General features: G+C 44.9%; 3 protein-coding genes across 8 annotated transcripts in view; all 3 read left to right on the top strand.

Annotated features, from left to right (window-relative positions):
- The first annotated feature begins 591 nt into the window (after positions 1-591).
- TMEM139 (transmembrane protein 139) lies at positions 592-1,455 on the top strand. The gene is made up of 2 exons (XM_063100990.1): positions 592-833; positions 1,053-1,455. Exons 1-2 carry the CDS (start codon positions 592-594, stop codon positions 1,453-1,455), a joined length of 645 nt encoding a protein of 214 aa, XP_062957060.1.
- A 1,584-nt stretch (positions 1,456-3,039) lies between these two features.
- CASP2 (caspase 2) lies at positions 3,040-16,218 on the top strand. Its single transcript, XM_063100588.1, has 11 exons — positions 3,040-3,138; positions 5,775-5,925; positions 6,219-6,386; positions 6,537-6,618; positions 7,209-7,303; positions 7,577-7,753; positions 12,008-12,136; positions 12,290-12,380; positions 15,185-15,334; positions 15,467-15,576; positions 15,735-16,218. The coding sequence occupies exons 1-11, from the start codon at positions 3,065-3,067 to the stop codon at positions 15,864-15,866; spliced, it is 1,359 nt and encodes a 452-aa protein (XP_062956658.1). The 5' UTR covers positions 3,040-3,064; the 3' UTR covers positions 15,867-16,218.
- A 6,821-nt stretch (positions 16,219-23,039) lies between these two features.
- Positions 23,040-26,212, top strand: part of CLCN1 (chloride voltage-gated channel 1) — a 30,504-nt gene continuing 27,331 nt past the window's right edge. For all 6 annotated transcript variants that reach the window (XM_063099786.1, XM_063099784.1, XM_063099783.1 and 3 more), the window contains exons 1-2: positions 23,040-23,304; positions 26,033-26,153. In XM_063099786.1, the coding sequence (XP_062955856.1) occupies positions 23,125-23,304; positions 26,033-26,153 (301 nt within the window). In that variant the 5' untranslated portion in view covers positions 23,040-23,124. The remainder of the gene's footprint in view (positions 23,305-26,032; positions 26,154-26,212) is intronic.

Genomic DNA, 26,212 nt, shown 5'->3' with positions numbered 1-26,212 from the left:
TTTGTGCATTTTCTCCTGCCAGCCGAGCATGAGCTGACTGTGGAGGAAAGGGGAACACGGGTCAGACAGGGTATGTGGTGCTCTCTTTCCCCTTCACTCCCCAAGGGAATCAAACTGAAAGCCTCTGTCCGGGAAGGTGGGGGTGGAAGTCCAGTAGGAACAATAATAAAGGGCAGGCCCTGCCCCATCACCTGGATTCCAGAGATGCCACTGTGCACTGAGGCCCCAGGCAGGGTGTACCCAAACCTGGATCCTGGATGGCATAGAGGGAGAGAGCTGAAAGGGAGACGGCAGGGAAGAAGGAGAAAGGAAGGCAGAGAGGCAAAGTCAGCACACAGTAAACTTGCAGGAGGGCTGGGAGGCAGAACTCCAGGGCTATTTTTCTGGCTATTCCACACACACTGATACTGGAGAGAAATGTGGGGCTGGAGGGGACCCTGCAGATCATTTATTTGATTTGAAATTGAAGAACCTGGAACGTAAACAAAGGAGGATAATGTGGTTACTTTGGTATCTGACAGAGCTGTGATGCCAATTGCTAGTTTAGACACAGCAGCTGTGTGTCTTTTTGCAGGAGCCCGGGGAGGGGCCATGGTGCCAAGCCAGTTGTGGGGAAGACTGGAGAAGCCGTTTCTCTGCCTGTGCTGCGTCTTCTTCCTCCTGGGGCTGGCTTTGCTGGACATACGGCCGGACATCACCCCTGCTGCTTATTTCTTTCTCAGCTTGGCTGGCTTCTTCTTGTTTGCCTGCCTCCTGGCCTGTTTTCTGAACTGGGTGTTCCGATCACTGCCATCGCTACAGACCGAGAGCCCAGAGGCCTCAGGCAATGCACGGTGAGTTAAGGGGCAAGCAGGATGAAAGGAACACACCTTGGGCCCATTCTCCTGCTGTCTCTGTAATTTCTCATTCATGGAATCTCTGCTTTTTAATGTCACTGGCATCCATGAGAGGAAGGGTCAGGGCCAGCAGAGAGTCTCTTGCTGGGAGCAGACAAGAAAGTGAAAAAGAGCTCTTTCAGGAACCCAACAATGACTTTGTTTCTCCTCCCTCAGGGACAATGAAGCCTTTGAGGTGCCAACCTATGAAGAGGCCATGGTGGTGTTGGAATCACAGTGCCATCCCCAACAGGTGGATCAACCACCCCCCTACAGCACTGTTGTAGTCCCCCCAGGACTTGAGGAGGAACAACCTAGCCATCCAGAGGAGCCGAGGAGAGCCGGACTGGAAAGGCGAGTGGGCTCAGAGGGGTCAGTGACCCAGGGAGGAAGCCCTGGAAGAACTCCAATCAGCCTTCGGCTTCGGGGACCACGGGTTGTGTACACTGCTCCTGATCTGCGGAGCTTGGGGGCAGTCCCCAAATCGGAGCCTCTTACTCCACCCCCTGGCTATGATGTCAGCATTGGTCAACCTGAGGATGATAATGTTTTCTATGAAGACAACTGGACACCCTGCTAAACTATTCTCCCAGGATCTATCATCTGTGTTCATGAGACCCACTCATTCATCTGACCAACATTTCCCAGTGCCTATTATGTGTCAGGAACTGTGTTTCTGCCCTGACATCACCTATGGGGACTTGACCCAGAGGGGAGGCAGGCTATGGTAAGCCCGTCCCAATTGAGATGTGAGTGGCACAATTTGAGTCTTCTGGCAACATTCGGTGACCTACCACAGATCCAATATTCTAGACAGATGGAGGGTGAGGTGGGGAGATGATCCAGAGAAGCTGGAGAAGAAAGACCAGAGGAAACATCAGAGTGACAGCTATGTTGCTTCTCTTCCACGTGCTTTGTCCCTCTATTAAATCCCTTAGGATTCCCAGCCTTCATTGAAAAATGGGGATTCCAAGGGTGAGAGGAGTTTGATAATTTGCACAAGGGCACACTGATAGTAAATAGTATAAAAATAACTTTAATGAACTCCTGATTTCGAAGCTTACTGTGTTTTCAATACAAGGTAGTGGGAAGCGAGACCACCCGCACACCTCTCAATCCCTGTCTTGGCACAACTTTTGGTGAGGGTTGGAAGACTTCATATACACAGAATGGGGGGCCAGTTGTGTCTACAGACAGGGTGGACTGCACGTGACCAGGAATGCCCCCAGCCTCCTAGGAGAGCAAAGCTAATCAAAGCTCTGACGGTCCTTGCTCTATGTGGCAGCAGTCACTGTGCCTCTTCTCTGCCCAGGAGACGGAGAGCAGTCTCCACTGCAGGGTCCCCACCCTGTCTGAAAGCAGGGGAGTATATTGCCTCGGGGGGACTTCCGGTTTTGACAGTGGGGGGGATATGAAAGTCAGAAAGGATAAACATGTCAGTTTCTTGGCGAGGGGTGAGGGAGTGGTACCTAAGGAGACTCCCTCCTGAATTATCTATTATAAGGCGCCAGGGCCACTTGCAAAGCGTCTCTAATCGCTTCAGCCTCACCCTCCGCTCTGACCTTTACTGTTTTACCCCAGCCCCCTGCCCTGCTTCCTCAGATCCCAGGACGGAACACCAGAGTCTGCGTCTGGTGATGCACGTTTCAGCCACTGGGAGCTGCTAAACCATCGCTGACCCCGCACTCCTCACGCAAGCCTTCACTCATGGCGCGGGTATTTGTCTAGCACCTTCCAGTGCTCTCCATATTCTCCGCACCTTAGCCCCACGGTTAACTTCAAGCCCCCCTTCAAAAGGGGGGGCCGCACCTGTCTGGGTGAATTATTGCAGTGGGCGGGGTAGGAGGGGTTGGAGGTGCCGGGAAGGAGGCCTTGGTTTCCGCGGGAATCGACAACCAATCGGATTCCCAGGTCTGGCGGGCCGGCCCCCTCGCTCTTTCCCCGCCCCTTCCCTTTACGCTAAGCTTCTCCTCACACGCCATTGGACGGCACGGCCACTGCGAGAGCCCGGCGCCCGCGCACGCGCCAGCGGCGGCGGGGGCGCGGCCGTCCTGGCGGCGGGGAGGAGCGGGGGACTCGGTGGGGCGCAGGCGCGGCCTGCGTCGGCGGCCGGGGGAGGGATGCGGAGGAAGCGACGGCCCTCTGTTTGGGTGGTGGGCGGTGCGCTCGCAGCCCGGGAAAAGCTGCAAATGGCTGCGCCGAGCGCGGGATCCCGGCCCGCCTTGCAGCAGGAGGGGTTAATGGCCGCTGACAGGGGGCACAGGTGAGTGGCGAAGGGTCCCAGGGGTCCTTAGCGGGGCCCAGAGAAGGTGAACGCGGCTCGCAGGCGTGCGGCTCTGCAGCCCCCTGTCTCCCCCTCCCCTCGGATCCCTGGAAGCCGCCGCGTTCGCCCTTCCTGCCGTAGGCGGGAGGCCCGGCCGAGCCCGCCGAGCCCTCAGGGTCTAACTCCGCGCAAGGGCGCGCGGGCGGGTCTCTTCTTGGCCTTGTTCCCGGTGCACAAAGACTGCCCCAGACTCCTTCGTCCAGCGCAGGGGGGCTGTGAATAAGGGGAGTGTTTTCCAGTCCTGCCAGCTCTCGGCTTCGGCTTCTCTTGATGATTCTTCATCCTCGCCCCTGGTTCACTTACGAGGAACCGTACTATGTCCCCTTAAAAAACCGTTGAGACCTTCTGCAGACCTCGGTGCTCTGGGTGTGCATTTGGTTTGGATTGATTATATCGTGATTTGTTTGCATTGCTTTGCGGATAATGACCAGATTTTCAAAAACGTCAACACAGGCTTTGGGGTTTGAATACGTTGAGAGGACAAAGAGGTTCCTGTGGCTCCCGGTTATTCTGTTTCATGGCAGACATCACGCAGGAGAACGTATTTTGATGCCGCCTTCTCCAGACCCAGAAGATTAATTTGGGTCTTCAGAACGAGAAACCTGCAAAAGGACACAGAATCAAGACTTAAGAACTCCTTTGGGGTCTTTTTCTCCACTCCCTCAGCCCCTTCCAGATGTGTCCTAAAATTCTAAGTGATTGGAAACTTTTTAAAAGTTCGCATTTAAGACCCTCCCCATGGTACTGAATAGAGGAAGGAGTAGGTGTGCAGAGAGCTGATGATGCTTGAGATTAAAACTAAGCAATTGTTGATTGAAAATAAGTCTGGAACTTGAGAGATTGCAAAACTGGGTGTCAGTTGTGAGTGTGGATGAGAGTGCCTAGGGAGAGGCTCTTTGACAGGGGAGTCCTAATGGAATATCAACATTAAAGGGCAGGCCAGAGGTCCTCTAAAGGAAACAGGAAGGTGGTAGGCAGAAAGAGGACCCAGAGACAGTGGTGTCACGGAAACCAAAGGTAAACCGAAGGAAGAAATCCGCACCATCATTGGTTATATATACTGTAGAAATATCCAGCATCCCACTGCCATGGTATTTTTTTTTTTATTTTTTTTTACCAGAGTTCATATTCATCACAATTGATACTGCTTGATGTGTTTTAAGGTGCTTCTTCTTTTTTTTTTTTTTTTTTTGTCTGATCGGTAAGGGGAGTGCAACCCTTGACTTGGTGTCAAGCACCACCACACTCTCCCAAGTGAGCCACGGGCCTGCCCTTAAGTACTTCTTAAATGGGGTTTTTGGTTTGTGTAGATTTTGTTGTTGGAGCAGGTTTTTTACTGAAGGTTTGGTAACAAGAATATTACTATAGAACAGAAAGAAGTTTAAGTGTAGTTTCAGACATCACTGTCCCAAACCCAGAATTCATTGGCTGCTTCCAACCTCCTTCCTCTGCCTTAAGATCCCAGTTGTTGTGTTCCTGGGTCTCTCAGTTCCTCCAAGACCCTGCTTTTCTCTCCTCTAATTATAAATTTCTAATACAAATAAGCCAAGTACGTCCATCCTATAGATGCATGGTATTTCATTAATTCTGAGCTGCATATCGCCCCCCTGCCCCAAAACACGTACACACATCTTTGAAAGCAGGATGCGTTTCTAAGTAGGGTTTTAAGTTATAAACTGAAGCGATTATCATATACTTTTCTCAATCCAGTCAGGTCCTTCCTGTTGTTATGTGTTTGGAAATTGTCTAAGTAGGCTGAATGAAGAGCTCTAGATTTATATAAACTAGATAATGATGTATATTGGAAATGGGATTCTCTTAGTTAATGAGCAGAAGCTGATCTCTGCAAGCCAATAGTAAAACTAAGGAGTCCTTGAAGTAAAGACATCCCTACTAAACTAAATTGCTAGAATAATGTAACCTACACTTGCTTTAACTCTTTAAGTGATTTCAAATTATATTGTGTTTATCATTGGCATTTATCTACTGTGTCTTTCTATCATACTTTCTGCTTACCCATGTCATACAGGATTTGATGGTTTATAATGTCATTTTGTCACAGGAACTTAAAGTTTTTAATTAAAAGACAGTTATACTTTGTATAGGTAGACTAGAGAAAAGGGTGTGTGTCTGTCTCATTTATTAAGTTATTTTATTCTTTACCCCAAATCATTTTAAACTTACATCACCTTTATCAGCCTAGATAAATAATATGAAATATTTTCAGGAATAATTATTTTAATTAAAATTGGTTTGTCAGACAGAGGAGTATTCCTTTTCATGAATATATGTGTGCTTGTGTGTATTATTTTGATGACAGATATTTCCGTCTCCCAGTCAGAGATGGTCTCAGTCTCAGTTGAATGTACTCCAAGAAAGAATTATATGTTGTTTCTTTGTGATCAATATGTTACTGCTTAGTACATCTTTTATTTAACCAGATTCAATAATATATGCCTGATCTTCATTGTTATAAGTCCTAATCTTTTTGTTTTTCCTACCCATGCCTCTTCCACCCACTTCTTCTGTGTCAAACCTTGCACTTGACAGCCTTTCCTTCTTCCTTCTATCTGTAGGGTATTGGGAGTATGTGGCATGCATCCTGACCATCAGGAAACCCTGAAAAAGAACCGGGTGGTGCTGGCCAAGCAGCTGTTGCTGAGTGAACTGTTGGAACATCTTCTGGAGAAGGACATCATCACTTTGGAAATGAGGGAGCTCATCCAGGTATCTGGAGGCAAAAAAGAGAAGCCAAGAAGATAAGTTGGTTATAGGGGTAGGAACAGAGCATGATAGAGTGTGGAAAGAATGTAGCACCTTGCTAAGGAAATGGAAACACCTTTCCATCCTAGAGCATTTGACAGAAAAGATACATAATTTAAGAATGGTGGGAAGGACTTCACCTGTACATACTTTTCCTGTAAAAGGAATTCTTGAGATGAATGAGGAAGCTCAGGAAGATAAATAGAATTATATGTAGATCAGTAAATATTATTCCATGATTTATTCTTATATCCTAGGCCAAAGTGGGAAGTTTCAGTCAGAATGTGGAACTTCTCAACTTGCTGCCCAAGAGGGGTCCCCAGGCTTTTGATGCCTTCTGTGAGGCACTGAGGGAGACCAAGCAGGGCCACCTGAAGGATCTGTTGCTCACAACCCTCTCTGGTCTTCAGCATGTACCCCCACCGGTATGGAGCCCTAGAAATTTGGTATTTTGGGAAGGGTTAATTTGTGTGGAAGGGAATTTTTGAGATGGGGTGGGGGGAGACTAGATTTTGTTTTATTTGGACTGGACCATCTCCCTGAGGTCTATCATGGTGAGTTGTGGTTTCTTACAGTTGAGCTGTGACTACGACTTGAGTCTCCCTTTCCCGATGTGTGAGTCCCGTCCCCCTCACAAGCTGCTGCGTCTTTCGACAGGTGAGAATTGATTAGATAAATGGGGTCCCACAGATTGACTTCCCTTTTTTTAAATGGTGTCTGGCTTTGCCCTGACATGAGACAGTTTCACATTGGGAACAGTTTCCTCAGTGAATTTGTTAGGTGCTAGTAGGACAGTTTAGATGGGTTGTTAATTGGGCCCATTTCCCTTTCATCACAGATAACCTTCTTTAGGGTAATTGGCCCTTTGAGCAACTTGTACCGTTAGGACATTCCCACACATGATTGGCCTGTCTCCTCTATAAAGCTGAGTGTTTAGAGTGAGAGAAGACTACCTTTGGGGCCACCAGCCTGCTGATTAGGGAACCTAATGGTTACATCCAGGCTTTTATCAGAGAGCTCATTCAGTCATTCAGTGAGTTGAGCACATGCAAGCTACGTGCAGAGGATCTGCTGGTGAGCTAAAGCTAACATGGTCTCTGCCTTTGTGGATCTTAAAGATTAGGGGAGTGAATGAGACCAGTATTTATCAAAACCCCAATTCAAAGGCATGCCTGAGGTTAGAATGACATGCTAGGATTTATGCTTAGATTGTATACTAGTTTTTTGGCTTTCTATCTATGCCACAGATACTGTGGAACACTCCCTAGACAATGGAGATGGTCCCCCCTGCCTTCAAGTGAAGCCTTGCACTCCTGAGTTTTATCAAACACACTACCAGCTGGTGAGTCTTGCATAATGGCAAGAGGAAAAGAGGTGGGAAATGAGATACCCTTCCTGGGCACCTGACCGTAGTTTGCATGTCTGTTTTCTAACTGCCGTATTAGTCAGAAAGTCATTGCTGATTGGATGCCCTCTGAGGGCATTTCTCTGTCTTCACCTGATAGGGTTAAGAAGAAGAATGTGATGTCTGTGTTTTCTTGAAATGTCCCATCTAAAGGGGGAAATCATAGTTTGCCATCAAGAAGCTTATGGTCTAACTGGCCCCCCTCCCCAGGCCTATAGGCTGCAGTCTCGGCCGCGTGGCCTGGCACTGGTGCTGAGCAATGTGCACTTCACTGGAGAGAAAGACCTGGAGTTTCGCTCTGGAGGGGATGTGGACCACGGTTCTCTAGTCACACTCTTCAAGCTTTTGGGCTACGACATCCACGTTCTGCATGACCAGACTGCACAGGTACCTGAGGCAGGAAAAACTGACATGTAAATTAGAGGGCTGGGCAACACTTTGGGGCCAGAAATACCTGCTCCTCCTGTGCATGCTGGGATATGTCTTACAACTTGTTTACTCTCCTTACCTTTTAACTGACTCTGTTCTACCTCTCATCTTGCAATCTAGTAAAAAGAATTAGGGCCAGCCAGCTGTTTCAATGTTGCAGTGTTGATGTCTCAGGGTAACTGTGCTTTCGTGGAATAATAATAGTACAGGGTTGGGTCCTCACTTTTACATGTTCAGAAACGATTTCCCGTCACTCAGGAAGTGATGAGACACTGAGATTCACCTTAACCTATTCAGAAAAGATATTTATAAGCTAGGACTAACAGGACATTTACTTCTTGGTTAATAGTGCTACTTAGGAGCCCAATTTCTGTTTAAAAGATTGCTTTAGCAGATATAAACCTTGCCAATTAAAGTTTGCCAGAATTATCCATGTAAATACTATTTAGTGGCAGTCTAATATGGGGCACTTCCTTACTCTTATCAGTTGTATGGCCTCAAGTTATATCTTAGGGTAGATTGCTTCTGGATTAGATTCTGGTAAATAAGTATTTTCATTATGAGTTACTCCTAAACCTCAATTACCAAGCTGCACTACTGATTTTGTTACCTGTAGGATTTATGTTTTGAAGTCAACAATAGCCTATTTGTAAATTTATATTAATCCTTTATTTTGATTCTAGAATAATAGTACTTTCTTAAGCTTGCTTTTAGGTTTGTCAGTGGTGAAATTAAAATTTCTAGGAGATTCTCTTTGATCTGTTGAGGTAGAGGATCTTTGTTTCATGTTTAGCGTTGTCCTTCATTTCTATTTCTCAGCTGTCCTGCTGCATTGGGAATAGTTACATATTTGCTATACTTTTGGTAAGGCCAGTTCCATCAACAGGTACCTGGGTGTTGTCCTTTACATGCTGTTTTTGCCAGCAGTAATTGCCCATGCAAAGTAGTGAACCTTGCCTTGCTTTGAAGCCATGGCCAGAACAGCCTCTTCAGTCATCAGGTATTCGAGTAGATTATTCAATTTTCCGAGAGGGCTGCTGGGCATGAAGGGAACAAGAATAGGAGAAGGAAATCCTGTTAGAAGGTCACTTGACAAAATTTATACTATGTATGTTTTCTTAGAGATTTTGGTCTAGTCATTGCTTTTACTAGGAATCTATTATGTCATGGTTTTCCAAATTGTATTCAGTTGATAAGGGATCCTACATGCCTGATAAAGATATAGTATCTAGTCACCAAGTCAGCTGTATGCTGCTGTTTTTTCAGAGACATTCAGTAGATTTGATAAGTCCATGAGTCCACTTCATAAATGCCATTTCCATTTATGCTAAACCTGATGCACATTCAAGAACCTGTTGGCTTCTAATTCTCTGATTACATTTCTCTATAACTTGAATTGCAGTAGAGTTAAATTTTGAATACCTTATAATGGGCGACTGTGTTAGCTCCAAGAGATTTTAAAAATGTGGACCTTGAGTTCAGGGAACTTCAGTTATACATGAGGGAATCTTGACATCAGCAGAAAAGGAAGCATGTCCCCTTATATTCCTAAGGACCAAGCAGGATTGGAGAGGTCTTTTATACTAGCTAAGAGAAAGAAATGCCTCGATAGATATAGTCAGAAGGATAAATGGAGGAGGTGGGACTTGAGCTGGCCTTGAAGGATAGCAGTTACTAAAGCAGAGAGGAGTGGTGAAGGCTTCCTAGGTAGGGAGAACCATTATAGACAAGAAATGTGGTTACAGTGGATATCATAATTTGGTGCATCTGGCATCTGCACAGAATATGCTCTTCATGGTGGGACCTCTCAAGAGATTCAATTCTTTTATTTCAAAATTATTTCGTGAGCAAAGGAACAGAATCAAAACAATTAAGATCCCCCCCACACCCACCTTTTTCCCCTATCAAATCTTTTGACTTTAGAGATAAATCCCATTTAAAAATAGGAAATAATATAGTCTTAGAGAATTCTCTTCCCTAGACAGTGCAGGAGAAAACACTGGTGTTCTCACTGCCCAAGTATGTTTTCAATTTTCTCTTTATCATCAAAGTCTCATTGCATCTACTTCAAGGTTATTAGTTCTAGAATTACGATTTACCATATATTAGGAAATAAGATACATTTTAAAGTGGCAAATTTACTTTTACAATGTGGTATTGTTTTTAACTTGCATTTGGGTCACAGACAGCTTTGAAAATGTAGGGACAAGCTATGGGTCATTCCTGGAAAATGCAGCTACCCATACAATTTTGCACATAATTTCAGGGGGTTCACAGGTTATTCTCTTTGCATGTGTCTCCCAACCCCCAGCCAAAAACATATGCAAGAGTTAAGGATCCTACTATTTATAGAAATACTGTAATTTTATCAGAAATAAATCTACAAATCTTATTTTAAGCTACGCTGCTTGTGGAAAAATGCCCCCCAAATAACCAATCCCCATTTATTGAATGGTTTAGTCTTACTAAGGTCAGTTACAAAGTGTGCGTGTTCTTACTTTGGGCTTTGTTGTCCTCTGTTTACTGACCTAATAATCTCACTAAGTTCAAAATGCTCATGAGTAGGTACTCAAGTATTTAATTTTTATTCCTTTCTTCAAGCAAAATTAATTTCTTTAACTATTGTATGTTAAATTCTGTTATGGTCAGCTCCAGACAAACATTCACAGTTATGTATTCTCTTGAAATTATGTATTCTTGAAGCAAATGAACTTTGTATCTTTTACTACCTTACGATTTCTATTCTTATGGTTGCCTTGTATTTACCCATTCTTTTTCAGCAAGGCAATTTCTCCATTTCCAGTTCTATTGCTGATTTTTTAAACTTTTTATATAATTACATCTCAATTATCTGCAAACAAAAGTATTCCAAATAAATAGATTAGTAGTTCTCAACCTTTAACATAGCAGAATCACCTGGATGGGTTGTTAAAACGCAGTTTGCTGGGGTCCAAGATTTCACATTTCTTAAAGTTCCCAGGTAATGCTTTAGGAAGCACACTTTGAGAACCACTGCAATATATTACACAAGTGCTTTTTATTTGGATGTGTGTGTGGTAAATGCTAAATATGTGTGTGCTATAGTTGTTCTGCCTAGATGGCATACTCATCTTCATTATATTTCATTCAAATTCATAATAAAATGAACTTTTTTTCTCTCTCCTCATCTCAGGAGAGGAGACACAGACATCTTTAGTTGTAGAGGGAGACATAGGTTTAAAAGTTTGTGCCAGATTATTATACTATTAAGTACAGCATAACTTTCTGTTGCATGGATCAAATGCTTAACTTATGGTAACTTGGTGCTAGATTCTTAAATTGGACTCCAAGGTTAATAATAGGCTTTCTTTGAAAAAATGGTAATGTTATTGCTCTTATTTAGACACATACATTATAATAATGACAGATCTTTGCAGTATGTGCCAGGCACTACACAGTGATAAGACTTTTCTAAGCAATATCTCTTTTAATCTTCACAAACATAGAGAAAATTTACTCATAATTATTTTCTTATAAAGTGGAAATTGTAGCCTTGAGTAGCTAATTAACTTGTTCTAAGAACCCAGGGTTCGGACCTAGTTGGGTCTGATCCCAGAGCCCATGTATATAATCACTGGCCTGTGTGGGATCCTCCATCAAAGTGTGCTCTTCCCTGACCAAAGTGTTTTATACAGACATCACTGCTACCTCTTGGGTACTCACAGCCTGAGACAGAAAACAGCATGTAAGTACTGCTGTTCTCTACTATCGTGATGCTATCAACCCTTTGTCATGGAGCAGTTTATTTTCTTGTAGCTCAATAGTAGTTACTTACTCATTCACAGCTCCCCTGCTGGTCCCCCTCGTGCCATTTACATACAAGGGCATTTGCTCTAATGAAGGATCTGGGTGATGGTGAGGGAATGAATCAAAGTTGACTAGCTTATGATTAGCTTCATTAGTTCCTTGCTTTAGTCCAGGAGTTCTTAACCTATCTCAGTGAGTCTGAATCTGTATTCAGAATTTTGTGTCTGAAGTCGTGCATTTTTTGGTGAGTCCATAGCTATCTTTAGCCTTTCAAAGGGTCTCTGACTTCTTATATCATTGACCAGAGGAATATACAGAAAACATTTTGATCTTCTCATAACTTAGGGTGTCAAATAGAAACCAAAGATGAGAGCTCATATTGGTACTCGCTACAGTGAACAATACTAAAAGGCTTCTTTCTTCTAGGAAATGCAAGAGAAACTCCAGAATTTTGCACAGTTACCTGCGCACCGTGCCATGGACTCCTGCATAGTGGCACTCCTGTCTCATGGTGTGGAGGGTGCCATCTATGGTGTGGATGGCAAACTGCTTCAGGTGAGTATAGTCACGTGGACACCGGCTGTTGAAACTAGGCTGCTTCGCCTCCTCCCTGCTCTCTTTCCAGTGGGGACTGCTGTTGAATGTGTAGGACTTCAGGAGGCCCTACCAACTACTTAACCTCCCTTCTCCCCGATTTCTTTCTGGCAGCTACAAGAGGTTTTTCGGCTCTTTGACAATGCCAACTGCCCAAGCCTTCAGAACAAGCCGAAAATGTTCTTCATCCAGGCCTGCCGTGGAGGTGAGTGCCCTGGCAGACCAGCACCTGGGTGGTGGCTCCTGGGCAGCCTCCCACCAGCTCTCACTTTCCTATTTGCTCCTCTCAGGTGCTATTGGATCCCTTGGGCACCTCCTTCTGTTCACTGCTGCCACCGCCTCTCTTGCTCTGTAAGTGTCTCCCAATGCATGGGGTGTGCTGGGACTTGGGCAGCCCATGACTCTCAGGCTGGTCAGTTCTCTGTGCACCACCATCTCCTTTCAGGATTGTTGTCAGTGTCTCTGCGCCTTTTCTGAGAAGTCTTACTCTTTTCTCTGCTTATTAACCCTGATGCACTTTTTTGTTGTTGTTACTCATTCTGGTTAAGGATTTTCTGGCTATCTTTTCTTCCTATCCATCTCACTTTCTCTCCTTCCTCTTCTTCTTTCTTCATCTTTCCTCCCCCTTTCCCCTTTCTTCTTTCTCCTTGTACTTCTCTGTCTACCTGCACTTGTATTCTTGCCTCCTTTCTCCTCCTCGTCATTCATGGACCATGCAGGATAGTGTGCAGAATCCTTGTCCACCTTTGCCTCTTCCTCCCTCATGCGCTGCTTCTGCCTCTCTTCTTTCTTGCATGCAGTCTGTGTTACCCCTTGAAGAGCCAGGACAGTGTGATGAGCCTCAGAAGACACATGGGCACGCTTCTGATCCTACAGGAAACAGGAGTCATTAAGAGTTCTAACCGTGGAGTCCTGTTGTGACTCCACCACTTGCTGGTTATGTGAAGTTAGAGAAGTTACTTAATGTTCCTCCACCTCAGTTTCCTTGGTATAAAATGTGGATACTCATTGCCCCTCCTCCGTAAGGTTGTTGTAATGATTAAATGGAATTATGCGTTTAAGGGCACAACTATAACTGTAATACAATCAGTGCCCTCAAAGGGCTTATAGTTTGGTTTAAAGGTCACTTTTATCTGTTGTGTGGCCAAATGTAAATAGCTAATATTATTATCCTCCTAATCTAATATCCCCACAGAATATATTTTATTAAGGTCCTCACAATGTGACTAGGACTACACTAGGTACTTTCACGAAAGCAAAAGAAAATGTGGCCTCTCTAAGGAGCCCACCAATTACTCAGGAAAATAAAACAAATACATGCACAGTAGCTTGGGACTAGTTTGAAGGCCTCATGTGAGCAAGGGTGAAATTAATGAGTACAAACTACTTATGAAGGAGCACACAGTAATAATAGCTCCTTTTAAGTGAGGTTAGTTTAAAGAGATTTTTTGGATAGGTTAAGGCTTAACTTGGACCCAGAATAACAGGATTTACATAGTTGTGGAGTAGCAGATAGCGTCTTTCATGAGAAAAGGGACAATTCACCTAACACATCAAGATCAAAAGGGTATCTCCGCAATATGGAGACAAAACAGGAGTTTTCCTTTCTCTTGAGGAACACATTCAGCTTGTCCCATTTACTTTAGGAGTCATTACTAGCAAAATAAATTTTTTCCTCCTCTATTCAGAGCTGTATACAATATCAGATCTGGATAGGGAGAAATTGCTCATTTAGGGTGATATGAATCTTTTGCTCTGCTTCAACTTTTCTCTTAAGTTAAATCCTTTAAGGAAAAACCAGTAACCAATTGTTCCTCTGAAAATTTGAGCTCACCTGTCTTCCTGCTGTATTTGGTTAATATAATTAATGATCGTAAAAAAAGTACTGCCCCCCGCCCCCCACATCCAATTGACTGGCTCCTAAACTGGAATGTAAGCTCCACGAAGGCAGGAACTTTTTCTTCACTGTATCCCTAGGGCTTAAAAGAAAACAGTACCTGGCACGTGGCGTTTGCTCAATAAGTTTTTATCAAATCAGTGAATCTTGGTCCTTTTCCCCATGATTCTTCAAGCTTCCCTTCCTTAGGCTCTCTTGAATATTACATAGACCAGGAAATACCGTGAAAACATACTCTTTTACCTTTGGGTTGCTGACCTGTGAGCCCTCTCTATCTCTTTCCTACTGACAGGACCCTTGCCCACCCCCAGAATAAAACAGCAACATCAAAAATAAGAATCTTGGGATAGATAAGACCTGCATTGAGAGCTTGGGCATGTGCTGAGGGTACATTGAGAAACTACTGCTAAAATTGAATAATGGTGTTCTTTTTCAATTTTGTTAGAGAAAATAGTCAAATTATCCCAACTTTAAGCTTTTCCTCTTTTAGATTTTTTTTAAACCTTGGATGTCGGCTATCATTTATCTTATGAAATCAATAAACAAGTAGTAAGTGCTTTAAAAATATCAAAACCACCTTGGAAACACCTGATCATGCTTAGTTTTATAATTTTTTCACTGTTACACAGTTTGAGTTTGTAATTTTTATATAGCATACATATAGTAACCTTTTTTTGTTTATTGTTATTCCTTGTTTATGTAAAGAAACTAAATGTATCAATATTTTATTGTGTACTGCAATAAAAAGCACTGTGACTTCCAGGTATATTGCTAATTGAACAAATAAATCATGGACTTAGGTGATTTTTAGTTCCATTTACGAGGAGTACTTGATTTGGCACTTTTCTTACCTTACACAGAAGGGAAGTGCTCTGACCCCACGTATGTGCATGTGCCTGTCCTACTGTAGGCACCCCCTGAGTGATGGATGCTTGCTGGGAGAGTAATTTTTTTTTTTTTTTTTTTAAATTCATTAGCTGTAGGTTGGAGGCAACAGCTGGAAGTGGCTCTTTCCATTCAAGGTTGTAGGAAACTCAGGAGAGTTTCCCGTGACGGGCCCAAGTGAGATGGGAGAAATAACATCTTTGTCTGTTCTGTCTGCCTTTGTACAGATGAGACTGACCGTGGGGTTGACCAGCAAGATGGAAAGAACCATGCCAGTTCCCCTGGGTGCGAGGAGAGTGACGCCGGGAAAGAGGAGCTGCTGAAGATGAGACTGCCCACTCGCTCGGACATGATATGTGGCTACGCCTGCCTCAAAGGTATTGCGAGATCTCTTAGACTGGCCTTTTTCATGCTGGGCTTCTGACTGGGGAGGAAGTCGAGTCTGGGAAATCCAGCTGTGGGAGGCTACCCATGATCTTCACACTGTGCTTAATGGTGTTTGGTCGTAGGGACTGCCGCCATGCGGAACACCAAACGGGGTTCCTGGTACATTGAGGCCCTCACTCGAGTGTTCTCTGAGAGGGCGTGTGACATGCACGTGGCTGACATGCTGGTTAAGGTAAGTTGGCTCAGACTGGCTCCACGGACCTTTGCATATCCGCCGTGTTCTGCTTTCTTCCGCTTGCACACCGTTTTCAACTCTCTTTCCCCTTCCCGCTGTGCTGTCATGAAAGCACGAGTTTCTCAGACTTGAGACCATTGGTTCTGCCTTTCCAGGTGAATGCCCTTATCAAGGAGCGTGAAGGCTACGCCCCCGGCACAGAGTTCCACCGGTGCAAGGAGATGTCAGAGTACTGTAGCACTCTGTGCCGTCACCTCTACCTGTTCCCAGGACACCCTCCCACGTGATGCCGCCTCCCCATCATCTGTGCCAGATGGAGGCCACTGGATCACAGGAGGTGTGCTAGAGCCTTTTCTCTTCCAGATACACGGTTTCTGTTCTTCCCCTCAGGGACATGGAATCCCAGGCTTGTTTCCTGTGCCCATCATCTCCGCCTTTGAATATGGGACTCCAGGCCAGCTCCTTCTATGTGAAGCTCTATGCCAGTAGAGCCGGCTCTGGCTGGTCTTGCTTCCAGGAATGTTTGGGTTATAGTTGAAGAGCGTCACAAGTGACGTCATGAGCACAGTGTTGTCATAGGAAGAGGGCAAGTGGGTTCCTCGATGTCTGTGTTCGATCCTTGCCCCCAGGGCTTTTGTAGGTGGCACTTCGTAATTGCTTTTATTACATTAGTAAGATATCTCAGAGATCATCTCCTGTCTTTTTTCTTTCTTTCATATCCTAGACCCCATTTGTCCCAGAGTGAGCATTTGGAAGATGTCCAGATTTAACATAGGTATTTTTCACTTGGCCTTGAAGAGACAGACTTGACTAGAGACACACCCCACTGCTGTGTGCCTTTCAGTACTGCAGGGTCATCCAGAGGAAGGGCAGTCCTCTCAGCTCCACTCTTGACTCCTTTGGGCTCGAGGCATGCAGCTTTCCAGCAGATGTTGGGGTGTGGATTCCTTGCGTCTGTACCTTGTTGGTCTTTGCCCATGGAAGTCCCAAAGATCTTTAGTTGGTTGTTTTTTCTCTGAGCTTTGTTACTGAAGTGAGCTTTGTGGGACGTGTCTGCAGAAGGTGGGGAAGAGCCCCATGTGTCTTCAGACTCTGACCAGTCACCACATCTTTTTTCTTCCTTTAAAATGTCTCTTTCTCTCCCTTGCTATTCTCCCTTCCATTCAGTTAAATGTACTTTATATCTAGATTTCTAGAAAAGCTGTTCATCCTGTTTATTGCTGCCACCAAATCTGTCTAAAATGCTACTATGCTGGATCATTTGGCTGCACAAGGATGTAACTAGTACCTTATTACTGCTTTCTGCTTCGGTGTTAAACTCCTCTTTGCTTTTATGTGACCTTATCTCCCTTCTCTCTATTTCTCTCTGTCTCAGTGATGCTGCTACCATCTGTGTTGTTACTCCTTCAATCTGGAAGCCCTCTTTATCTCTGCCTATCTGAAACGTCCCTGTTCTTTAAGGCCTTTTTTGTTTCCATTCTTTCCCTCTTCAGTCTATTTTCTACATAACAGAGTAGTTTTGGGTTTTTGGTTTTTAAATCTGATCACGTCACTCCTCTGCTTGGAACCCTTTGGCTTCCTATTGTACTTTATATGAAATCCGAACTCCTTACCTTGGTTTATGAGATCTTGCTTTCCTTTTGAACTTCATTAAATGGTGATTTCTTGTGCAGCTTCAACCCCGGTGACCTCCTTTCAGTTTCTCAAACATTTTGGGGCTCTTTCCTGCCTACTTCCTGGGCCTTCTGAACTCTCCCCCCACCAGTCTTGGCTTGAGTGGCACCTTTCTTCTTCAAGCATTGGTCAAATGCCACCTTCTCGTGGAGGCCTGCCCAGGCCATTCTGTCTCTATAAACAGTCTTCTCTTGTGTTCCTTTATTACTACATCCTGTTTAGTTTCTTCATTGCACTTTCTGCAATTTATAATTATGTTTCCTTGCTTTACTCATTTATTTCTCTCTCTCCTACCTAGGCTGTAAGGCAGAGAGCAGAAACCTTTCTCTTTTTATTCAGTAGTATGTACCCAACCCCTGACACATAATAGGTCTTCAATAAATGTTTGTTGAAGGAAGGAAAGAAGGAAGCAAAGCAAGTCAGCCTTAGCTAGAATCTTACTTTTTAACAAAATTTCCCTATTGACAATATACACAGTTAAGTATTTGTTCTCTGTTTTTCTATGTGTTTTGTTTTTACCCACTGGTATTTTTAGCTCCTTGAAGACACATCACGCATGAGACAACTTCTTTCACATCTCCCATGGTTTCTGGCAGTATGCTAGGCCCGTAGTAGTCAAGGTGCTCAATAAATATTTGTTCTGGGAGCCAGGTGGTTTGAAGACTTGCTGCCAAGTCTTGCCTTTGGGTCAGTAGAGTATGGAAGTATTTGAGTGATAAAACCTTTCCACTTCCCACTGCCAGGATTTTGTATTGCCATCAGGTGCCAAATAAATGGTCATATTTATTACTGGTGTGTGCCTGATGTCTCTGTTTCTGTAGATACTCGGTCTTCTGAAGCCCACCTAGTTTCATTTCCTCAGCCCCTCACACTGCAGCATTCCTCCCCGCCTCAGAAGGCTTGCCTGGAGCTGAGAACCCCATAATGTTTTGCTGCTGTGATCCTTTTTATATGTACATGTGTGGGCCCATCTCAGTTGACATAGTCCTGGGATTTCTCTCAGTCAGATGTGATGGAAGTGTCATTAGCAAGCAGTGTTCATTCTGGGTTTTTTAGATTATGGGACAGAAGCTGAAGTAACAGGGCTGGAATTTCATGTCTCACGAGGTCCAACTTGCATTTAAAGTTTCTTAGGGTGGTCATAAATTTTAAGAGAATTCTAGGGCATAGAGATCTAAGCAATGAACCATTTATACATTGGGGAATATATAGGGTGCACTGTGTCTAACACGTATGCATAAAGAGGCAAGTGTGCAGGTGCAGATGAGTGATGGAGAAGAAATGGGAAATTCAATGGGTGCATTTTGGTAGGAAACAGCTGTGGAACCTGGGAAAAGTTGAGGGGTACAGAGGGTAGCTGTCTAAGAAGAGCAAAAGTGGATTGAGTTGCTGAAACACATCACCAGGTAAAGGAATTTGGTGCAGAAGAACACTGGGGGCAAAAGCACATGAAGTGAACTGAAACTGGTTGGTTGTCCTGCAAGAAAAAACAGTGGGATCGTGTCAAGGGAGGGAGAGGTTGAGAAACAAACTCTAGGAGAGGTTGAGAAATTACTGGAATTGCATGAGTAAGATAAGTACCCATTTTCAGGATAGGAAAGCTTTACAGAGGTGTGGTATGTTTGGAAATTACAGAGCAGCATCTGTCTGGAAGCTGGATTTCATGTCCTTCCCATCCCTGCCCTTGAATGAGGGCATCAGGTTGAATTTCATAGCTCTATTCCCTCCCCCGGGTTACTTCTGCCAGGGGATTCTCTTCTAAAATTATCGCCTTCCCTGAGCTGGGGGCTGCCGTCTGCTGCCCTTCCCCATCCGGTTTCTTTTAAGGGGAAAAAGGGTAAAAATGAAACAAATGGGATATCAGACCAAAGCTATGATGTTAGGAAGGAAGAAAGAAGGTGTCTAAGAGGGAGGAAGACAATAATAGCTACCACCGATCAAGTACTTGGTACATTGCAGGCACTGAACATGCAGCTCTCCGTCCCATCTTCTCATGGTCCCACGAGGGAGTTGTTTTCCTTTTTCTGAGAAGAAAATGAGGCTCAGAGACTTTCCATTATCAAGAGGAAGAAATGTAGCTTTAAGGTCATGCACTCTAGAATTAAGTTGAACTGATTTTGAATGCTGGCTGTGCCTTTGAAGACATTGGAGAACTTAGCCAAGGTAGCTAACACTGAGCCTCAGTTTCCCTTATCTAAAAATAAGAAAAATTGTTCCTACCTTAAAAGATCCCTATGACAATTAACCGTGATGGTGCATATAAATCACATGGTGTTAATGCATTAAAAATACTTGATAAATGTTAACTGTCTAGCAGAAAGAGCCTCAGTTTAATAATATGAGTTAACATTCAGTGCTTACTGTGAGTCAAACACCATGGCAGGTTTTTTGCATGTAGTCTTCTATGTTCATAACCTTCTAGTTAGTGCCTTTCTGAGGAGACAGAGGCATAGTTACGTGAAACTAAATCTTTCAACTTGAGGATATGCTCTTAACTAACAATCTGGTTTCTGTGACTTTTTCTGGCATAATGGTTTTTTTTTTTTTTTTTCTTTTTTCCTCACTTTTTTGGGCTATGGATTGTTCCCACTGGGCTTGGAGAATGAAACTGAGACTAAAAACTTTATTCTGTCTTAGCCCTATTTAGGTAGAGGATTTGGGAAAAAGTGTATCATGTTTGAAAAACCAGAAGGGGGAGAAAGAGACCTGTCAAGTGCTAGAGGGAAGGCCTAATAGGCCAGCCACAGGAAAGGACTGAGGATTCTTAAAGAATAGGGAAGGCGAGGCCCAGTAAGGAATCGAGGAAAGATGACCACCAATGAAGTATGTGACAGAGAGAGTGTCTTCAGAGGAAGTTGTAGTTGCTTATCTGAAATTTTAGGAAGTAAGGTGGGCGTGGGTCCCAGGCTACCTGAATAAGCAGAGGAAAAGTGATAAAATATGCTTAAGTGTCATGGTTGTGTTGCCCAATAGGCTGGGAAGGCCAGACTTAAAGATGTAGGAGTCTGAAAACAAGGGTGCAACCCCAAAAGAAAATTCATGCTTAAATCACTTTGGGGATGCCACAGGGCTATCCTATATGCAACCATGTATACCCCAGCATAGAATTTCCCCCTCCACGTAGTATCCTGCGTGGCCACTTTGTATAACCTTCCTTCGAATAGCAATCCCATAAACCTTTATGCTTTTACCTTTTAGTATCATGTACCCTAGGAGAATCTATTTTAAGTCTCAGAAGGATACGTATCACTTGTGCATGCTTATCTGTTCGCTTCCACATTTAGGTGCTTCATGGGACTCCCCAGAAGCCCATTTTGACCCTCCAAATACAGGGGTACTTCAAAAAGTCCACGGAAAGATTTGTATTATCTTTTAATTCTATTTATCAATGAACTTTTTGAAGTACCCTCTTAGGAACAGAAGCACTAGGCCCAGTGGGGTGTTGGGGTGAGGGGTGAACATAGTTTACATTTCCTTTTCTGTTTCTGAAGCCCTCTAAACAATGTAATTTCACTTTGGCACTGTGTTCTTTATCGAGAAAGTATTCCTTTTATTTCACACCAGCCCCTCAGATCTCTTTCTTTATTTTCTGCCAGCAGAAAACATGGGTATCATCACAGAACTTTAGACCCTCAAATCATCACACATTTGCAGTCTTTGTAGGTGGATGGTAGGCTTTGAGGTTTGTAGGACTGATGTTAGAAAAGGTGCTTTTATATTTGTTTTCAGCTTTATTGGTATATAATTGACAAATAGAAATCATATATATTTCAGGTGTACAACTTGATGTATTGATATATGTATAAATGATCACCCCACAGTCAAGATAGTTAACATATCCATTATCATACTAGTATTGTATGCAATACAGTATTGTCAACGTTAGGACTTATTTATCTCACAGTTATTAAAATTTTGTACCCAATGAGAAACATCTCCCCAATCCTCATGCCCCAGCCCAGCCCCTGCCAGTCACCCTTCTGCTCTCTGCTTATATGAGTTTGACATTTTAGATGCTACGTGTAAGTGGGATCATGCAGTATTTGTCTTTCCGTGTCTGGCTTATCTCACTTAGCATAATGCTCTCTAGGTTCATCCATGTTGTCACAAATGGCAGGATTTTCTTCTTTTTTCAGGCTGAACCATTATATATACTATTTTCCGTAGTATATATACCACATTTTCCTTAATCATTCATCTGTCGATGAACATTTACGTTGTTTTCATATTTTTGGCTATTGTGAACAGTGCTGCAATGAACATGGAGGTGCAGATATCTCTTTGAGATACTGACTACTTCTTTAGGATATATACTCAGAAGTGGGGTTGCTGGGTCATATGGTGGCTCTATTTTTAATTTTTTGAGGAAATTTTGTACCGTTTTCCATGATGACTGTACTAATTTACATTACTACCAACAGTACACAAGGTTCCCTTTTCTTTTCACCCTTGTCAACACTTTTTTCTTGTCTTTTTGGTAACAGCCATCCTGACAGGTGTAAGATGATATGTCATTGTGGTTTTGATTTGCATTTGGTGATTAGTGATGTTGAGCACCTAGAAAAGGTCCATTTCCTCACTTGCTTTGGGAGGTTCCATTTAGTCTTCATCAAAATTACATTATACACCGGATGTTTGGTGTCCCTACCCTGCAGTCCCTGAATTTGGGCTGTCCTGAGTGAGATCTCATTGGTGATGGATCCTAAAGTTCATTTTGGCTCAGTTTACAACTTTTTTTCTATAGCGAGGATTTCATAGGGAAAGAATGTCCTAGGAAAGTTGGTGAAAGAAACACGACGCTAGACAGAGTAGTTTGTCCTTTGCCAAAAATTACTTATTGACCTGAAAAGGGAAGAAGAGCAGAGAGTGCTTCCCCATCATCTTTTCTGCTTGTCAGACTCACCCTGAGAAACACTCACTCTCCCCACCTCCATCTTCCCTGTGCCCCCAGCCTACTTCCCCTTCTCCCATGTTATCTGACCTACCCTGATAGAGCTGTGTTGCCTACTCCACAGTCTAAATGGAAGCTCAGTCCCTCCCCATTAATCTGGGCTGGTAGCGTGGCTCACACCTATCAGTCTGGGAAGTGGGAAAACTTGCAAAACCCAAGGTGATGACCCCCTGCTTCCCACAAGTGTTCCACACCCAGTGGGTGGTGAGGGTGGGATCAAGGGGCTGGCACCCAAGTGTTATTAGCAGCCTCTGGCCAGAAGGGCAGAGAGCTGGAGGAGAAAACTGGAAGTGGGATGGCTGGGGGAGCTGGCCAGACAGAAGTTGATACAGATGAGGACCGAACCTTAGGAAGAGTTGGAACTGGGGACAGTCCCACAGGGAGAGAGGGCAGAGAGGCATCAGTTACTCTCCCCGGTGAGTGAACTCTCCACGTTTCCAGACCTTTGAGTTACTCCATCCAGACCTCATGTCTCACCTTCCACATACTGAAGAAGAGAGGGGAGCCTTGGCGGGCTTCGGTGCAGATGCACCCTGCACACAGGCGCATACTAAGCAGTTTCCCATCCTGGTCCGGGTGATATTTATAGAGGGACCAGTGACATGGAGCTGGAAGCCGACTGGTGACTAAGGAGGGGGACAGTGCTGCTGGCTCTGCAGAGGGAATTCCCTGTGGGGCTGTTCCTCAGGTTCTCATCCCAACCCCCACCCACACACTGCTCTCACACCTGCTTCGACCCCAAGCAGATCAGATGTGGCAGTGGGGGGTCATGTGATGGAGAGGTGGCTATAAATAGCTGGAGGTGGGCATGCTGCCCCAGACGCCTTGGGGACGGGCAAGAGCAGAGGCTTAAGGAGCTGCCTTGCGGGGAGGACAGGGGCACACAGGCCAAGGCCTGGCCAGGGCTGGGGGGAGGGAACATGGAGCGATCTGAGTCACAGCGGCGTGGGGGTGAGCAGAGCTGGTGGGGTAGTGACCCCCAGTACCAGTATATGCCCTTTGAACACTGCACCAGCTACGGACTGCCCTCCGAGAATGGAGGCCTCCAGCACAGGCTCCGAAAGGATGCAGGCCCCCGTCACAACATCCACCCAACACAGGTAAAGTTCTAAGGGGGAAGGGGAGGGCAGGTAGGGGAGACAGTGGTGCCAGAGATTAGTGAAAATTAGGAATCAAGGGGAAAGAGGGAGCAGGGTTAATTTGTCTAACTTAAAAAAAAAAAGTACATGGTAATGTGTTCAAAATATGAAAATCTTTCAAAAGTCTGGGCTCATCTAAGTATGCACTTACAGAGATATACATGCACTTTTATACAACCTTTACTAACAATAACCAAGACCTGTGGGAAACAGCAGAGGCACACATGCAGGAATAGCTGCTGCTTACATAACCTGTGTGTGTGTGTGGGGGGGGGGTTGTGTAGGAGCCCACACTGCTGTGTGCTGTGAGCTGCCACCCACACCCTCACCTGTGTGCAGACACCACCAGATTTCTGCCACTGCGACCCTCGGCAGGACACACACACAAACAAATGAACCCTTCTGCAGAATGCAGAAGAAAGGAGTTGGGACAAGTGGAGAATACAGACTGAATCGCATATAAATGATCAAAGATTTACCAATGTCCAAATGAATGGAGTGATGTGATCAAGCTTTTAAGTGGCAAGACTGGTCACATGAGAACCTATTAAGTGTCAGGCAGCTAGAAAGGTGCAGAGATGAGAATCCAGGGAGAGGAGCTTGCAAACTGTTTAGGAGTCTCCAGGGATAAGTATCCTCCTGGGCTGGGGATTGGTGGGTTATAGACATCTAGGAAAAGGGAAATGGGAATGGGCACAAATAAAGCAAAGGTGTTGAAATTGTCATGGAGAAATATACAAGTTGTGATTAATAAGTAAGCGTGCTTCTCACTCCAAAGAGAATGGAGCGTGTCCAGAGAGGCAGGAGATCAGGATTTAAAAGGGGTTTTGCTAACTGGGAGCTCATGGTTCCTTTAGGTTCAGGGCTGGGAACCAGGGGGGTGGACCGTGCAGGTGATCTCTGCATTGGGCATCAAAAGGATCCACTCTGTCCCTGCCCAGACATCAAGGGTAGTTGGGAAGGCAGCACCAGGGAATCAGTTGGGAAGCAGGGCTCTACTAGTTAGCAAAGGCTTCTTGGAGATGGTAGGGTCTGCCCTTTGAATACTATGTGGGATTGGACAGAAAGACCCCCTACTGGCTCTGGACCACCTGTGTATGTGGTCATATCTGGCTGGCACAACAGCTTGAGTAAAAGTGCAGCCAGGCCACTTTCTGGTGACAGGAAACTGGCCAAAAGAGCCCGAAGCTTCATGTTGGAAAGGACTGGTGAGTTCATCTGGGGAGCAGCGTTGGCTGGTTTCTACAGGACCTTGAAAGCAAAGAAGAAGAGTCTGGATTTAATGGGGTTTTTTTGGTTTAAATTTTATTATGAAAAATTCCAGGCACACAAAAATAAAGAGAAAGGTATAATGAATCCCCACGTTACCAATATCTTGTCAATATTGTTTCATCTGTCCTTCCCATCCCCACCTCCACCCTCCACATACACTGGAGTACCTTTTAGCAACCCAGACATTGCATCACTGGTAGACTTGAGTTCTGATTCCTCCTTCCGCCCCCCCCCCCCCCCCCCGCCCTAACCTGCCCTGGTGTGGTTAGCACTGAACCAGCCAGGACAGATCTGGCTCTTGCAGTGTTTTTCCAGCCCAGGTTTGGATGTGAAGCACCCTCTTCCTTATCTCCACCAGGCTGGAACCTCAAGGGAGCTGAGGCAACCTGCATTGGGGGTGTCTTTTTTCTCTGGGTCCCAGGCAGGGTTTGGAGGGACACTGCCTCCTCCAATCACTCGCCTCTCACCTCATCCCAGAAGATGAGACAGCCGTGAGCAGGGCCATTAGGGTGTGCCTGTTCAGGACTGAGGCATAAAACTCCACTACTCGTATTGTGAAATCAGATCTCTTCTACCCACGCTCTCCCAGAATCAGTGACGTGGCCTGGCCTGACACTGGCCCCAGAGGATGTAGTTAGCATAGTGGGGGTGGGGCAGGCTAAATGTGGCTAGAGCTCTTGTACACCCCACACACATATGCATGCTTTCCATTGGGCTGAGAGGGGAGGGCTAGCAGATCTGAGGGGTACTGCTCTGCCCTGTTTACATGTTGGTGGAAGTCTCATTATCTTGCTCTGGGAAGAAAAAGGTTGACTTGCCTGACCAGGGCTGGTTCCTGTTTGTTCATACAAGCACTGGGAGATGAGGTGGGTGGGCTTGCTCTAAGCTTGCTGGAAGACCCAGGGTGCCTCAGGAGCGGCTAAGCACACCAGGGCGAAGTGCAACCAAGAATCATCTGCTTGCTAGGCCAGTTTGTCCTCACCCTGTCCATGTTACGATCCCTAGGAGGGAAGTCAATGCAGCGTGGTGTGGGGAAATTGCAGAAACATGCAGAAAGCATAGTAGCAAAAAAGCCACCGAATTGATACGGTTGCCCAGTCTCAGCACAGTTCTCTGCATCTTCAAAGTAGACATCGGCCTTCTTGATGAAGGCCACCACAGACCAAGATGAGTCCAGGTTGAAGAATGGATGGAAAGAACATGGGGATGGGCGGACAAGGGTAAAGAGTGGGAAATGTGTGAATGGAGAGTGGAGAATTGACGACAGGGTGACCACAAAGTCATCTTGCACACAGTCATCAACACCCACAGTTCAAAGAAGCTGTTTCTCTTTCTTTTTGTGAGTCTATGTGCTGCATCTGTCTATTCTTTTTTACCCTTCAACAATCCAGACACTGACCATTCTCCCTCTATCCAGATTTATGGCCATCACAAAGAACATTTCTCAGACGAGGAGGAGGACATGGGGATGCCCAAGAAGACGGGCTCTAGTTCTACTATGGACAGCAGGGATGAGGATCACTATTCTAAATGTCAAGGTGAAGGTTGACTGAGGAATAAAGGAATCTGGAGTAGAAAGAGGTACAGGGATTGGGAG

The sequence above is a fragment of the Cynocephalus volans genome, chromosome 6 (genome assembly GCF_027409185.1).
Source record: "Cynocephalus volans isolate mCynVol1 chromosome 6, mCynVol1.pri, whole genome shotgun sequence".
NCBI classification, from domain to species: Eukaryota; Metazoa; Chordata; class Mammalia; order Dermoptera; family Cynocephalidae; genus Cynocephalus; species Cynocephalus volans.
This window is presented reverse-complemented; position numbering and strand designations above follow the sequence as displayed.